General features: G+C 39.1%; 3 protein-coding genes across 12 annotated transcripts in view; 1 reads left to right on the top strand and 2 right to left on the bottom strand.

Annotated features, from left to right (window-relative positions):
- The window catches only part of TBC1D23 (TBC1 domain family member 23), a 32,181-nt gene extending 22,749 nt beyond the window's left edge, over positions 1–9,432 (bottom strand). For 2 of the 7 annotated variants that reach the window (XM_058838157.1, XM_058838202.1), the window contains exons 1-5: positions 9,285–9,411; positions 3,219–3,345; positions 2,411–2,522; positions 2,027–2,132; positions 4–208 (exon numbers count right to left, since the gene is read on the bottom strand). In XM_058838157.1, the coding sequence (XP_058694140.1) occupies positions 4–208; positions 2,027–2,132; positions 2,411–2,522; positions 3,219–3,265 (470 nt within the window). In that variant the 5' untranslated portion in view covers positions 3,266–3,345; positions 9,285–9,411. Of the gene's footprint in view, positions 1–3; positions 209–2,026; positions 2,133–2,410; positions 2,523–3,218; positions 3,445–8,738; positions 8,758–9,284 lie in introns of those variants that run through there. The other 5 variants (XM_058838193.1, XM_058838209.1, XM_058838173.1 and 2 more) reach the window with 4 other exon arrangements.
- Positions 9,433–10,191: 759 nt separating this feature from the next.
- The window catches only part of CMSS1 (cms1 ribosomal small subunit homolog), a 221,469-nt gene continuing 216,209 nt past the window's right edge, over positions 10,192–15,451 (top strand). Inside the window, exon 1 of one of the 2 annotated variants that reach the window (XM_058838264.1) lies at positions 10,192–10,437. In XM_058838264.1, the coding sequence (XP_058694247.1) occupies positions 10,216–10,437 (222 nt within the window). In that variant the 5' untranslated portion in view covers positions 10,192–10,215. The remainder of the gene's footprint in view (positions 10,438–15,451) is intronic. The other variant, XM_058838256.1, reaches the window with a different exon arrangement.
- The window catches only part of FILIP1L (filamin A interacting protein 1 like), a 187,913-nt gene continuing 184,364 nt past the window's right edge, over positions 11,903–15,451 (bottom strand). For 2 of the 3 annotated variants that reach the window (XM_058838133.1, XM_058838141.1), the window contains one exon: positions 14,373–14,497. In XM_058838133.1, the coding sequence (XP_058694116.1) occupies positions 14,407–14,497 (91 nt within the window). In that variant the 3' untranslated portion in view covers positions 14,373–14,406. Of the gene's footprint in view, positions 14,283–14,372; positions 14,498–15,451 lie in introns of those variants that run through there. The other variant, XM_058838140.1, reaches the window with a different exon arrangement.

Raw genomic sequence — 15,451 nt, 5'->3', positions numbered from 1 at the left:
TACCTTGGAATGAATTTATTCATGATAGCATAGAAGCAGTTGTACAAATCACTGCGGGGCAAATGAAGGTGCACCAGAGGTTTGAGCAGATGTATCCAGCCGAGGCAAGAACTGTATTTAACATTGCGTGATTTACAATAAAATGTAATAACAGACTCAATATCCAAAATTAATACTGACTTCTCTTCTTCTGGCACTGACAACTGGTCTGAAATAGGCACAGAAATATAAATTGTGTTAAAGGCTTTTCAAAGAAATTGGATGAGATTATGTCATAGCACACATAGCACCAATAGGGACTGATCAGGGAAAAAAAATCCAACAAAACCAGACAAACAAAAAACTGGCTATTTGGATTAAATTCTTATAGAAAGGCATTAAAAAAGGTATCATAATACAAGTGATTTTATAAACCTAGTAGGATAAGACATTTAAATATTATTTAAATACCACAAAAACAGGATGAAAGAAGTTTGGGGTTTCCAAGATCTATATGAAAGAAGGTGGATTCTTTCAATGCACAGAATATTCCTCTTCTATTTGATGTGCTTAGCACACAATTTAGGCTCAAGTCTACAAGAAATTCATTTGAATTTCAACACAGATCAACCCACAGTGCAGATCTTCAATTCCTCAAAAGTTGACTGACATATGAATTTATCCAAATTAGAAGTTTGAGATCAGCTAGGCTTACAGACTTAAATTTTAGCATTAACTTATAATTCACATTTCTTATTACACATTTATTATGAAAGTCTTTAATACTTTCCCATCAAAGCCAATCAGTATTCGGTATTCCTTTTCTCTGCCTCTCAAAAAAATGAAACAGTACATAAAACTCACATGCCAACTGAGGATATACTTTAAATTTGGAGATTACTTGCTGTGCTAAAACATTGAAATAGAGACATTTAATCCAACAAAAAATTGAAGTCTCCATATAACCGTCTTTCTGAAGTAACTTTACATTTGTTCCCTTTATCAGTTTAAGTCCTTACATATCATAAAATATTTGCCAATAAATACAAAAGGAGAACTATCAGACACTGAAGTGCTTAATTTTATATGTTATGAATATAATCAGGACATTTTGCATCTTCCTGAAGAGACACTGTGATTAAATCAGAGAGAGTGGAAATTCCACTCCAATCTCTTTCCTTTACAGGACAGAGAGAAGGAAAATAAGTCCTACTAGATTTTAGGGCTAGAAACTGTAGAACTGCATTTCAGAAATGGAAGGTATTTATGCATGCACCAATTCCATCCTCTGCCTTAACTTTCAATTGCACACAAATAAAGTGATAGGTAATAAAACAGAAAATTATTTTATTCAACTCCTGTGATGTATCCTGATTTATGAGTCAGCATTGATTCTACCAAGTGATCACTGATATCAATGCTGTTGCATCACGGCAGGGATTCGACCAGTTCTGTGATGAGCTGCTAAGAGATCCTGTGGCACCTCCTTGCAAACACACCAGAGTATTATTTCCTTTGTCCTGGCAGCACCCTGCTTGCACAAACACAGCCCTTCATTTTTGCTGAAAATGCTATTAAAAAGTATCTTTCTTTAAAATAGTTTTTAAAGTCCAAAATGTTTAATTTATTTCTTCTCTCAAATGTTATACGCATTTTTGTTCTACAGCAGGTTTCCAGATTAAGAACCAGGCCTTCCACAATTAAAAACCTGCAGGACACTATACAAAGAATGTCTGCTTTAAAAGATGGAGCTTGGAAAACAGCTACCATTTTTTCATCTCACAAAGCTTTCTGACTATGCAAACTATCATTTACAAGGTAGTACTTTAAACTCCCATGATGTCAGCCCCAGCAAAGTCTGTGTACAGGTAAGATACTATTGTTTTCTTACAGTTTCTTACTGATTTTTATCTGCTCTTTCATCTTCCTCCTCAAAGCTTCCTCCAAAATGTAAACATCATTTAGATAATTTAATTGAAATAAAGTCTTAAGACAACAGAGAATACAGAAGTTTTCAAACTGATGATCTAAATGTAACAGAACTTACCAATTAGTTCTTGGCAATCTTTATGAATTATACTCTGCTCAGGTAGGTCTAAGGAGCCATCCCAGGATGCTAGGCTGTCCCCCTTTCCTACAACATTAAGTGCAATCTGAAAACAAAAATAGAAAGCCCTCTAAATATTTTAGTGTCTTTTTGCAGTTGCTCAATTACTGAACTCCGTAATTTGGAAAAAAATACAAACCCAAAAACCAAAAACAAAACCCAAAACCAACAAAAAAAACTATTCTTAAACTGAATCAACATAGATGCATATTAAAATTCCAGTACTACATCTCTTCTGTAGAGATGCCTGGCAATTAAATCTTTTACCTCCAATGAAACACAACCTCAAGTATTTCCCGCTTCCTGATTTAAGCTCATATTTACCTTCCAGACTTTGGCCCTTAGATCAGCAGGCAATTGCCTTCCTTGAATGATGTTTCTCACAGTTTCAAGATCACAACCTCCTTCTTCTAAAGCATCTGCAAGGTCTTTTATCCTAAAATAATGAAATGTAATTTTAAAAATCACTTATACTATTTTTCAATGTTTATACAGACTGAAGGCTACTGTCAGGCAAATCCCACATATATGCAAAGGTGTAAGACAACTTGGAAATTACTAAAAGAAATACTTGCAAAATGTTATTTATTCCTCTGCTTTAAGGCTGCTTGTTCAACTTGTAATTCCATTCAATTTACATACAAGAAAAAAGAAGTTTGTTTTTTTGTTTTCATTAAGTGATGATGTTGTAAAACATATCATAGAAATGCAAATTCGGTTGCAGTTTACAACTTTCAGCAACTTTCAATTTCAGCAAGTTTTCACACACACACAAAGCAAACATTACACCTAAATTAGATGGTGGAGTTATTTTAAATAAAATATTAGATGTCCTAGAAAACAGAACACTTGTTTCAAATATTTAGAACAGTCAGCTTTTAACCTCACCTTTCCCTGAAATGGGAAAAGACCTTTTAGTCAAACTCAAATTTATTTAACTATATAGTTCTAGTATTTTAAGTGTGGACATATGCACAAGTCTGAATTAAAACATACAAAAATGTTAATAATGGAGAGAGTAGCAAAATACACAAATTGACAAGACAAACATTAATGACGATTGCTGTAGTAAGACAGCAAAAGTTCACAAGCATTATAGATAAGAAGGAATTCAGCATTCAGAAATGATTACTTTACAATCTCTCTGATAGCTTCTGAAGACTGGTTCAATGTTTCCATGCTGTCAGTAATGGGAGAACCACATCTGATGATTTCAGGATTTCAATATCATGTAGCAGAGCAGTGGCAAAACAGGTTCACTGGAAAAACAGCAATGGCAGTGACACACAGGTCCCGTAGAGCAAAACTTGTCCCTTGCTGTATCCTCTTAACTCTTCTCTACTTGCTCTGACACCTGCCTTAAGAAAGGCTTTGCTTCAGATACCTGGTGAGTTAAACACATCCAAGGCATTTACAGCCAGAGCAGAACAAAGAACAGGATTGCTTCTCCGAGACAGATATTCACGCAGGAAGATGCACTCCTGGTGAATAACACATCTATTTATACACATGAAGTAGCAGATGTTAAAGTGTTACCAGTATAATTCTCAATTACTGCATAACTACTATGTAGTCAATTCAAACAGGCACAGAAAAAGAATGTCAGCTGTTGAACTCTTGTCTAGTTTCATTTCCATATATCCACAACTATCTCCTTGATATCAAGTTCACAAGTTTGGTCTCCTGAAAACTTCCAACACACATATTTCTGATTTTCTAAATGCCATCCTTTTGGACAAATAGATTAAAATCTCAGACCTGGAAGAAGGTATGCAGATATTTGGCTAGCTTTACTCAAGACTTCTTGAAGTACGTACACGTCTGAAGAGTAAACATTGTATCAGCCAGTTTCTTTGTCACTAGTTTTTGGTTTGCATTTTAAATCATATTTCAAATACACACTGGGGCACAACTCTATTTTCTTCAAATAATTTTGCAAATTTGTATGGAAAAGAGCCTAGATCACAAAGAGACTGACCTGCCTTATTTTCTCTCATTTTTAATATTATAAAAAAAGAAAAAAGTCCCCAAATCAATTTTTATAGGGCTACAGGTTGCCAGTCCCTTTCCCGAGACATAAATGGAGGGAAAGCAGAATATGGAAGCACACTTGCCCTTCCATCATCTATCCTATTATCCACTTGTATAAGTAATGGTCAATGCCTAAAAAGCTAAATGAGTGGATCAGTTAGCCCTGAATAAAAATCAAGTATTCCCAGGACATTTACACAAAGATACCTCCTAGCCCTCAGCAGAACTATATGAACTCTAGGATGATCTAGCTTCAACAGAAGCCAACATCAAACATCAGCTGGAGAGAATGATGTACTCTTACACATAGTGTATTTTCTGTGAACACTGTGTATGAAAAACAGACTGGAGAGCAACAGCCAGGCCTTGAATTCCAGCACACAAAATACAACTAGTTGCTACAACTGTATCCAAGTATTAAACAGGTATGTAGAAATGAATCCAACAGCTGTGTGCACATTCCACTCCAAGTAAAAAGGTCGTAAATTGCAATACTTAAATTTCGTTTCTATGTCACTCACAGAACCTCTTTTGAGAATAAAAAAGTAATTTTTACTTGAAGCAACACTTAAAACTACATCTACACAAATTACAGAATCACCTGGCAAAGAATGTTTCAGAAACCAACGAGGATTAAATTCTCCCAGTTGCTAGTATCCAGCATTCAAGAAGCTGTGCATGAGTTAACACCAACTTCAATGTGTTATCTGCAAATGTGTGCTTCTGCTGCTTGAAAATATTTGCAAAAACTACTTCCAAGTGCTGTCACCCCCACTTTCTACACTGTAAAGATGAGAAGCAAATGCCAGTTTTACTACTTCACCTCACAAAGCAAGACACTGACATGCCTGTCTGCCACATGAAGAGATGTGATGCATTACCAGCAAGGAGTTAAATGAAATAACAGAAGGGGAAAAAATGCTTTGTTCTGCCATGATTCAATTAGGAGCTCATTTCCTCCATCAACTGCAAGATTGCTCACAGCCTGTAAGTAAAGACTTTTCAAAGATTAAGTAAATTATTTTCTAATAAACTTTCTATTCAAGCTAACTTGCAAAGTACAAAACATGAAAGTGATTTCAACACTTGAACATATCCACTTACTGTGTTTGACCTTATTTCTGTCAGTTGTTCTACAAGTATTCCAGTAAACTACAACCTGTATCATTGTCTTTCATGAGTGAAGAGCAGCTAGGAAGTCTTCTGTTCACACAGAAAATTATTGCACTTATTTGGAACCGAAAGCAGCACTTGTGCCTATGGGCAAACTCCTCCAGACGTGAACATCTGTATTTTCTGCCATGGCTTCACTGCCTGTTTCTAGGTGCTACCCAAAATTTTTAGTTAGATGTGCTGAATTCCAGCATACACCCAAGCCATGGCCTGAAAGGTAAATGCTCACATGATATACTGTTCAAAATGTCCTAAAGTTCCGACTGAATGACAAATGACAAAATGTTCCTACTAGTGTATCTGCAGTAAATTTCCATACTTACAGAAGGATCTCTTTCATGCCAGTCTGGTGATATATTATAATCAATAAGCAGTTGCCTTCACAGATATTAAACAGGACCTTTTTTAACTTAAGATGTGTAAGCTGGCAGCAAGAAAATTGATCAACTGTTGGGAATTCAGCTTAAGCCATTTTATCTAAGTATTATTTATATATGTTATTATCATATACGTTATTTATGTAAGACTGAGATACTTGGTAATAATCACTCATAAATGCTAGTGAAGGGATTAAAAGTGTGGGAATGTGAACAGCAGGGAAAAGATAATAGTAAGTGATCAATAAACTACATAAGGTGTTAAGAATACTACAATCAATATCATAATTTTATAGAAGCCATTACTACAGTTCCTACTTTTAATTCAGGATTTTCCTGACTGCCAGGAAAAAGCCTCAACAAGAGCTATACTGAACTGAAATTAATGAGTGTTTGTTCTCTATTGAAAACAAAGAAACAAAAATCAATCCGTCACATTTGCTTCAAAATATCCATTGTATCCAGCATGTCACTGAACCATCTTTTATTCTCCAATAGAATTCTGGAGAAAAACAATTCCCTGACATTTTTTCTTCCACTTCATGCTTAACTGGAAAGGACTTTTCTGTTCATGGACTTTCAAAATAAATACTATGGCTCCAAGTATTACTTAGCCAAATTGTGAGAATGGGAAAGATATACGCAAACCAGATTTGTCACCCTGTTGTCTTAGGCAGTTGCAGTGGATTTTGGGACCCATAATATGAGTTATTCCAATGCAAAGGTAAATGCACAGGAACGATCCCATTCGTGGTTACAGTTATATTTAGTTACTTCAGGTCCCTATTTCCCAAGTTCAGATCTTAAAAATTAGTACTTGATCAAGTTTGCTGAAGCTTGAGTATTAAACAAACATCCACAAAAAGGTTTTAGAAGCTAGTTCATAATCATTAACCTGTTTGAAAGTCTGAACAAGAAAAATAAGGTCCAAATAATCTATTTCCTTGGAAAATGAGGCAAGAAAAATCTATAACTTCCAATTAGAAACATTTTAACTAATAACAGACCATCTTATTTGTGTCTACTGACTAGATGTACTGCATTGACTGAAATTATGATTAAAATAAACAAATAAGCAGACAAAAAAAAGAAGAAGATTTTACAGCAGCTTGAAAGCAGCCTGTCTCCTTTGTGTTTCACAGCATTCTTAGCTTTGGACAGATATGTCTTCCAGAACAAAATAGTGCTGGCAAGTCCTCAAATTAGCTTTTGAGTATATGCCAAATAGCTCAAAAGAAACATTTAGCAAACAAGGTCTATCTGATTTTGCTAATTTTTAAATCAGAAGTGTTAACAACTTCCTGTAAGTGTTAACAAGTGTTAACAACTTCTTGTATTTACTGAAGAAAAAAAAAAAAAATACACTCATCTTTCTCTATATGTAAGTTTGGGGTGGTGGTGATGCTGGGTTTTCTTTTTAGTTTTATTTTATTGAGCAGTGGCAAAGTTCCCTGGTTTTTTTTTTTGTTCAGTAAAACACCAAGCAGTTAGTACAGATGTTGAGGGGTTTAATTCATAATTAGTTTGTGATACTTTCATCCAAAACACTTATACTAGCACTGCATGACAAGTTAACACAGGGAAAACAAACGGAACTTAATGTTAGTGAGCACAACTGGATTCTACACACTCAAGGTGCTGCAACAGCATCTGATCACTAAATTCCATCTGCCTTTTAATCCTCCTAAGGAAGTGAAGGGAGGACACAGAATCAGCACGGCCAGTTTTGCTCCCAGGAGAGCTCAGGCATACATATATACCATTATATGTTTGGGTATTTTTAAAATTTGAAATTCTATATACTTCAAAATATGATAGTGTAGTAATTTACACCAAAAAGCTCTTTCAACAGCAACTGTTCACAGCACTGAAATATGAATACAAGACAATGCTTTAAATCCACAAATGAAAAAGCAAATACGGCACTGAAACTGTTTTTTTTTTGTTGTTTTTAAACAAAAACAAAACAGGACAACAAACCCAAAACACCACATGAAGTTTCTAAGCAAGCAATAAGGAATGCAATTTTGTAATTCACAGCACACAGCTCTAGTAACAGGATGTGCTGTCACATATTAATGTAGCATTTAAGCATAAAAATCTTTAATTGTTCCCATGAAGACTTATTTCTGTTTTAGCAAACGCCTTCAAGTTTGCAGTTTCTAGTACCATCAGCATATTAAATTTACTATAGTTTTGAAGCTGACAATGAGAATATCAACAATACAGGCTGTGCCTTGAGATGTGTCTGGAAACACACTCGTCCTCATCCTTAACAGAAATTCTAGAGAAGTTTGTTGTGATCTGAGAGACAGTAATATTATTCCAATATTAGTAATGGAAGTCATCTGAAGTGTTTTTTTCCAGAGGTATTTGAGGTGTGGTTCTTAATCAATGTCCAGGGTTATATTTCAAAGTGTCAGGAGTGTACTGTCAGAGATCCCATTCCTCGCCCAACAGTCAGGTCTGTATTTAAAAATAATGTTTATACAACACTGTACTTATAGAAAGAGCTTCATAAATTCTGAGGCTGTAACTAAAATAGAAAAAACCAAACCAAGAATAAAAAATGACAACAACTACCTTTAATTTTCTAGTTAATGATACTAAGTTGTTTTAACCAAGAGCTGTATTTGTAGAATCAATGTAGAAAAAGAAGAGGTTCTACCTACACCTGTGTGTGTGTTCTGGCTTTTTTACAGGGAGATAACTAAGCACAAAGAAGGCTAGGCTCAGCCTGCAGGAAACTTTGAATCTGCTACGTCAAATAGAGCCTAAAACCAAAACCAGATTGGAAATCAGATTGGAAGTGATCATAAAATGCTGGTCTTTAAAGCAATTGCTTGAAAAGCATATACGTGGAAAGGACAAAGAGCAATGGTGTGGCACAGAGCCACAGAAAGAAATCACATGCAATGCAGAAGCGCAAAGACAAAAACAAAGTGAAGATGCAAGTGGAGATGTTTGGTACAGTAAGAATAGCTTCAGTGTTTAAACACACTGTTTATTCTAGCCTCGGCAATCTTGAGTGAATACACATGCAACAAATACTGAAATCACATCACTTTTACCATCAAAACGATCCTATAAACGCTCCAGAAATAGCCTCTATTCTTGTCCTAGAGGTTCAATGTAAAATCCATTATAAGTAATAGCTGTGCTAAAGGAGGATGGTGAGCAAACCATTCAGAAAACGAGGCAGGACCCAACTGCTGTCACCTGTTCCTGCGAGCAGGCACGCAGCGAAAGGGGAAGCTGAACTGAACAAAGCAACTCCACTCCAGGCAGACTCCTGGAGCAGCTCCTACCGCATATTAAAGCTGTCATTTTAAACTGGAGCGGCCGCATGGCTCCAGGCTGGGCACGGCCCTCGTTCTGCGTCTCGCCCGTGTTTGGACGGGCCCCTTCCTCTCTGAGGACCCGGAGCCGCCGAGCCCGGCGGTGTTTGCGGGGGGCTCTGCCGGGCTCCCAGCGCGACCCCGCACACACCCCGAGCGCGGCGGGTCCCGGGGGGAGAGCGGCGGTGGGCGCCGCGTTCCGGCCTCTCTCCCCTCGTCCCTGCTGCGGAGGGGACAGAGGAGAGCGGGAGGGAGGGCGCCCACGCCCCCATAACTCACCAGCTGCCCGGCGGCGGCGGCGCCTCTTCCCCTTCCGCCATAGCTGTTGACGTGCCCGCTCGCCCGGCCGTAAAGCGCGCTCGGGAGGTGTTTCCTCGCCGGGGCCGCTCCTCCCGAAGCCTGTCCCCTTCCCGGCTCCCGCCCCGCCTCCCCGCGCCGCCGGGCTGAGGGCGCGGGCCGCAAAGCGCGGAAGCCTGGCACGGGCGGAGGGCGGGGCGGCGGCAGCCGCAGCCTCTGAGGGAGCGGCCGCGCAGCGCGGCTGGAGTTGGGCAGTGCGGCGGCTCTGCCTGAGGCTTGAATGTTTTAGGTTTTCATCAAGCTGAACTGCTTTGCCAGATGTAGGTTTGATTATTAAGCGACTTCCCCCACAGCGTTTAACGTGCCACAGGTTGGACGTACTCCGCGACTCGGGGAAATTCACAGATTTCAGTTCCCAAGGGTTAAAAATCACTTGGTGAAGTCCATTAGCAACCCCGGGCAGAATAACACTATATGCTCTCTGTCATGCACGTTCTTTACCCACCTGCATTCTCAAAGGGGGAAAAAAATAGTATACTTCAATGGAAGCTGCGGAAAACCATTGGAGCGGGTTATACACGGAATAACAGTGCCTCCTTACGAGCAATTCCGCTCCTTACACGGGTCTGCGGGGAGAGATACGGGATAGGCACGCTTGTCCTGCAGGCGCCGGCCCCAAAGGGCCGCGGACACTCCTCCCAAGGTAACGCGCCCCTTTTGCAGTCTGTTCCTCGGAAAAGATTACGTGAATTGCCTCAACCAAGAAGTAGATATTTTACAGTATGAAACCGGCTTGAGGGAATCGAGTGTTGTGAAGAACGGGATAATCGTTTTAATTCCTTCCCTCTTTCTCTCACTTCTATGTTTTCCACTAAAAAATAAAAGAAAGGGAAAAAATAAAAGAATCCCCAGCATGCATTTAAAGGCCTGTTTCTCTCTCAAAAGGCCGTTCTGTAAGACGCGATGTCAGCCGCGGTACCAGCCGTGCCCAAGGCAGCGCCGCCCCCCGTCCGGCAGCGCGGGCACGCCCGGCCCGGCCCGCGGGCAGTGCGCAGGCGCGGCGGCGGTGGCGGCATGGGGGACACGCTGGAGGAGCCGTGGTGGGACACCGAGACCGGGGCGGGCGGCACTCCAGGTACTCCTCTCCTGGAGCTCGCTCCTCACGCTGGGATTGAAGCATTTTGCCTGAGAGCCAGCCTCCCCCTCCGCCTCCTTTCCTGCTCTCCTTCCTTTTCGTTGGATTTTGTTGGGTTTTTTTTTCCACTTCCCCTCTCCGCCTTTCCTTTCTCTGCTTTTAATTTACTTCTCCGGGTTTTCCACTCTCGCTTTTCCCCCGTGCCTGCTTTTCCCTGCTTGCTACCCAGGGCGGCTTTGCTTGTAAGCAGAATCTCTGCAGCGAGGTGATGTCCGGTCTCTGATCTGAGCCCTGGGATAGACGATGGAGCGGCAAACCAGAATACCAATACCTAGGGAACAACAGGAACTCGCTTAACAAAAATACATTTACGCCAAGTTTGAAAAGCGAGGCAAGGGGAATGGGAAAATTTCTTGCTTTGAATTCAGGGCTCAGCTCTCCCTTGCATTCATTTACCTTCCAAACTTGTCTTTTTTTTCCCAAGAGTTTATTTGACGAAAGTATTTTGCATACTGTGTGAGCCTTGTGGGTCCCTTCCACCTCAGAATAGTCTGTGATTGTGTTTGCCATTACCGGCGTGAATTCACTTACAGTTCTGTAAGGCCTAGGAAACAGTAAATTCATAGTAGAGCCTTTGGAGGGAAAAGTATCTGTGGTACTTGAAAAGCATCACCCATGTGCTCACTGGGGTGTGTCGCATCACCCTTGCCATGTGTTACTGTGAAAGGGCAGGAGTTAAAAAGTTCTCTCCAGGCGTTGCTTCTTGGAGTACGGTGCTGTGACTGATTTGTCTCATTTTTCCTGATGGTTATGATACCTGGCTGGTACACTTGTATTTTTTCAATGTGTCTCGAAACCACAAGCTGTAAAATGTTTTGTCTGTAATGCTTACATTTAGCATGAAAATTTAGGTAGATCTAAGCAACTAAAATGACTCTAGACTTTGTAGTGCCCTATTTTATTGATTGTTTTTAAAATTTCTTCTTTAATACAATATTGGCAGGGGTAGGGAATTACTGGGAGTTATCGGCACCTCTGCAAAGACTCCAGTTATTTTGAGTGTCTTGATAATTGGTGCTTATTTCCTTTGAGAAGGCACTTGGAGAATAGTCAGAGAGGAAGCGATATAAAAGTTGTATGTATGTAATAAAGAGGGCTCACAAGACCTAATTAAGCTTCTGACCATTTAATTTTATTTTTAGTCTCATGTGGGTTCCTTAAGCAGTCCCAGTTCCCGTGGTAAATGTTCTTCATTAGAAATTTTTCTTAAGAGCCTACCTGCACATTCTGCCACCACAGGTTTCATTTGGAGTGGGTGGTTAGCTGACTGTTACAAGTTGGCAGCTTTCCTTTTGAAACTGGATACAGAGCCAGGACTTCGATTATAAACTTTTGACATGATGGATGAACCATCTGACTTTGAGGTGCGACTGTGAATGATAACTTTTCCAGTTATGAAAAACTTGGGCTTTTTGCAACAGTATTTTTGAGCTACTAAAAGAATTCAGGTGGAAAATAACCTCTGGAGGTGTCTAACCCAATACTGTGTACTTTACTCCAAGAGCATTCTCTGAGTGTGTTGAAAGTAGTGATTACAGGTGAGTATTGTGCAAACCAGGTACTCTGCTGTCTGCAGCGCACCTTTGTAAACTTGTTGGCAGGTTCTTTTTATGGAGCCTGTTTTTGGATGAAGTTGACACAAGCTATCAGTAAACATAAAACATCTCTTACTTTTATTTTGTGTAGCTATTTTTCACATGAAACAGGTAAAATCAAACGTTAATTTGTACAGCATCTTATCGATACTGTAAAATGCTTTAAAATCAGTTGGCATAAAAGAGGAAATTGGGGTTCACAATGTATGATGTAGGCAGCAATACAAGAAAATAATTGCACATTAGTGAGCACCTCTGAAAGACTTGGTCAATTTTATTTCTGTGAAACATCAAGTTTTGTTAAAAAAATACTATCCAACCTCATTTGCTGACTTGTTTAAAAATAACATCTCTGCCATAACTGCAGGTGCAAAGCAGAATTCAAAATGTACTTTTGAAATACTGGTCTTTTGCCACATCCTTTAACCCTAGAATAAGCTCTGACCTACAAAATATTCATCAGAACTCAACTCTCAAAAGTGTTTTAGATTTTAGCCACTTCTAGTTAGAAAAGGCTACTTTTAAAATGAGTATGAAAATTGTTCATATGCTCCACCTAAAGAGTATGAAAACACAAAATATATATAAATATATATTCTAGTGTATGGATATGTAATTCTAAGTTTACTTTTGGCCATGTCATTGGAAGTCATTATTTTAGAGTCCATATTAAAGATTAGAGGTAATTACTCTCACCTCAAGTCATGAATGTTTACCCTGCTGCAAGTGATTTATAGGTGTAAAAAAAGCCCACAAAACTCAAGGAAGAAATTGGTAAAGGGATTACCCATTTTTTTACCTTTTCACATGACAAAAATTAAAGAATCTTGCCTAATAACATCTTCAGCAAACCTTTGAGATGAGATTTGTGGAGGGAGTGGTTAGGGATTATTCTCTGTTTAGCAGCGTAGTTTAGTGTTACACGTCCCATGTCATGCAACTGCAGGACTTCCTTACCTTCCTTTTTTTCCAGTTTGTGTCACAACTTTGTCTATTCTCTCATGAGATTTTTATATTGCATTCAGAATTACAAGGGAAGGAATAAGGAATTTGGAGGAGGTTATTTCGAACTGGTGAAGGACACCAACTTTCTCCTCTTCCCTCCATGAACAGAAAAGAGCAATTCTCACAGAGCTATAAATGTCCAGATCTTGCCTGTAGCCAGCGTGCCTCCTCTCCCAGTCAGTTTGAGGGAGAGGGATGGGCTTCTATTTTTCAGAAATTCTTCCAGTTTCCTCCTTTTTAGTAACCACTCCTTGTCTTTCATTCTCCATGCTTCCTGTATCACCCTTAATCCCATAGGAGTGTAGTATCTCCATTTGTCAGTTTTAGATCCTTAAGCAGGATCTACCTATGATGGGCATGGCTCTCACAGGTAGAAATTAATTGTTTCATGCAAGACAGGAGCTCTTGTATGTTAGCAGCACAAATAGATGAGAAGTATAATATGGGACCACAGAGGATGATCTGGCAGTGCTTGTGGCGTTCCGTGTGGGCTCTAAAGCAAAGGATTTGCTGGAATTGATTTCTTTTTCCAGGGGTTCTCCTTTCTTTCTGAGTACTGAAGGGTGCTAGTTAACATCAATTTGTAATGTGTGATTTACAGCTATTGAGAAGCAGACTCTTCATTGTAGTATATTCAGTGGGAGCGCTGTTGCTTGATCAGGGCTGAGGTCTGTTGCTGGACTCTGTATGAAGAGGTTTGTATTTTTTTTTTTTTTTTGACTCATCAATGGCTTGCTGTTCCTTGTAATAGAACTTGGTCAGTACTTGAAGACCTTTCTGATAAGCATGCCAAGCTGAGAGCTGCTTTTTGAAATCTGTGTTTCTTCACATCAAGTACATTCATTCTGCAATTGCAATGGTGTGCTTCTGTGAGCTGTTTTGGGGTCTGTGCATACATGATATGGACTCTCAGCATGATAGCTGAAGATTTAGTGAATAAATTGGGAAGCCTTTCCTTTTTACTGTGGCAGAGTCATTCTGTAATGTCTGCATGTTAACGCAGGTGTGTCTCGTCGGACACAGCCAAAATAATTTTTCGGTAGACTGATCTTTTAAAACTTCTTTTTAAGTACTTCTGGAGAACTTCTTGTGAAGCTGTTGAGGAAGGCATAGGTTTCTTGCAAAAACAGTCACACAGCAGTGCTAATGTGTTGTACTGTCTCAGTGGTTAAGTTAAACTTTTAGCTGCAAAATGAAAGGGGAAAAATTGGGTAACTGAATGCATCAGAATCTCTCTTTGCTTCAGCAAAAGGATTGCAGTTCTGGCTATGGCACTGTGATCACCACCAGCTTTTGCTTTATTTAGCAACTAGGATTTGGCAGTTCTTAAAGAAACACCAATGTGTAAGGAGTTTTCCCACGTATTATCAGTTGAGCCATTTAGACTGTTGGAATGCACTCTGTTAGGGGAAGAAGAATGAGGGAGACATTAATACCAGAGAAATAAATTAATTTTTATATTTTAAAGCAGTAACTAGTGTTAGCTGATATTACAGGATTCTTGTGTGGGAGTTCCTTGCTGTAGTAGTAGTATTATTTTGTTAGTCTTTCTTAACCTTCTACAGAACAGTGAGAAATTTTCTTGCAGAACAATTGCTATTTTTCAGAAAATTGGAAACAAGCATGGAGTCTCTTCTCATGTTTTTGTGTTTTTTGTTTGAGGTTTTTGTGTGTGTGTGTGTGTTGCCTGAAGGGAAACCTTGAATTTGAAGTCTTTTAAAGAAGTTTGCTTTAAGAAAATCAAAAATGCAAATTCTCTCATGGATGAACTAGAATTTCTTGTGCAAAGAGTTCAGTTAAAAATACCCCCTTCACTAGGAGCAATGAATCCAGTTACATATTTTAAGTGAATGTGAGCAGTTGAAAGGAAGGGCAAAATTGTGGAGGAATGCAAGAATAGTGTTACACTTCTGTGTAAGCCATAACTTATTTTTAAGCTTGATACTAATTTTAATCAGTTCTAAAATACTGTTTAAGTGAACTGAAATCTAAATACTGTAGTCCAAATGATGAAAGTTTATACAACTGATGCAAACATTGTCCATCCTGAGTCTCACATCTGTTTTCCTAATATAACATCTGCATGAATTGCAGTGGAGATAATCACACTACTTAACTCCTTCAGGAAAGGGTTGCTTATCTTCACATCATGCTTTTAAAGTGATGCTTGGCACAGCAAGGAGCTCTGCATTTCTCTACATTCAATACACAAGATACAATATACAAGATTCAATATACAAGAGCAGATTTCTCCATGCCTTTCTTCATTCCACCCTTAATGTGGAACTTAGGATATCCATACTGAGACACTTCTTGGCTAAACCAACTTTGAAAACGTGACACCTGCAACCTCT

Source organism: Poecile atricapillus, chromosome 1 (assembly GCF_030490865.1).
Source record: "Poecile atricapillus isolate bPoeAtr1 chromosome 1, bPoeAtr1.hap1, whole genome shotgun sequence".
Classification (NCBI taxonomy): Eukaryota; Metazoa; Chordata; class Aves; order Passeriformes; family Paridae; genus Poecile; species Poecile atricapillus.
This window is presented reverse-complemented; position numbering and strand designations above follow the sequence as displayed.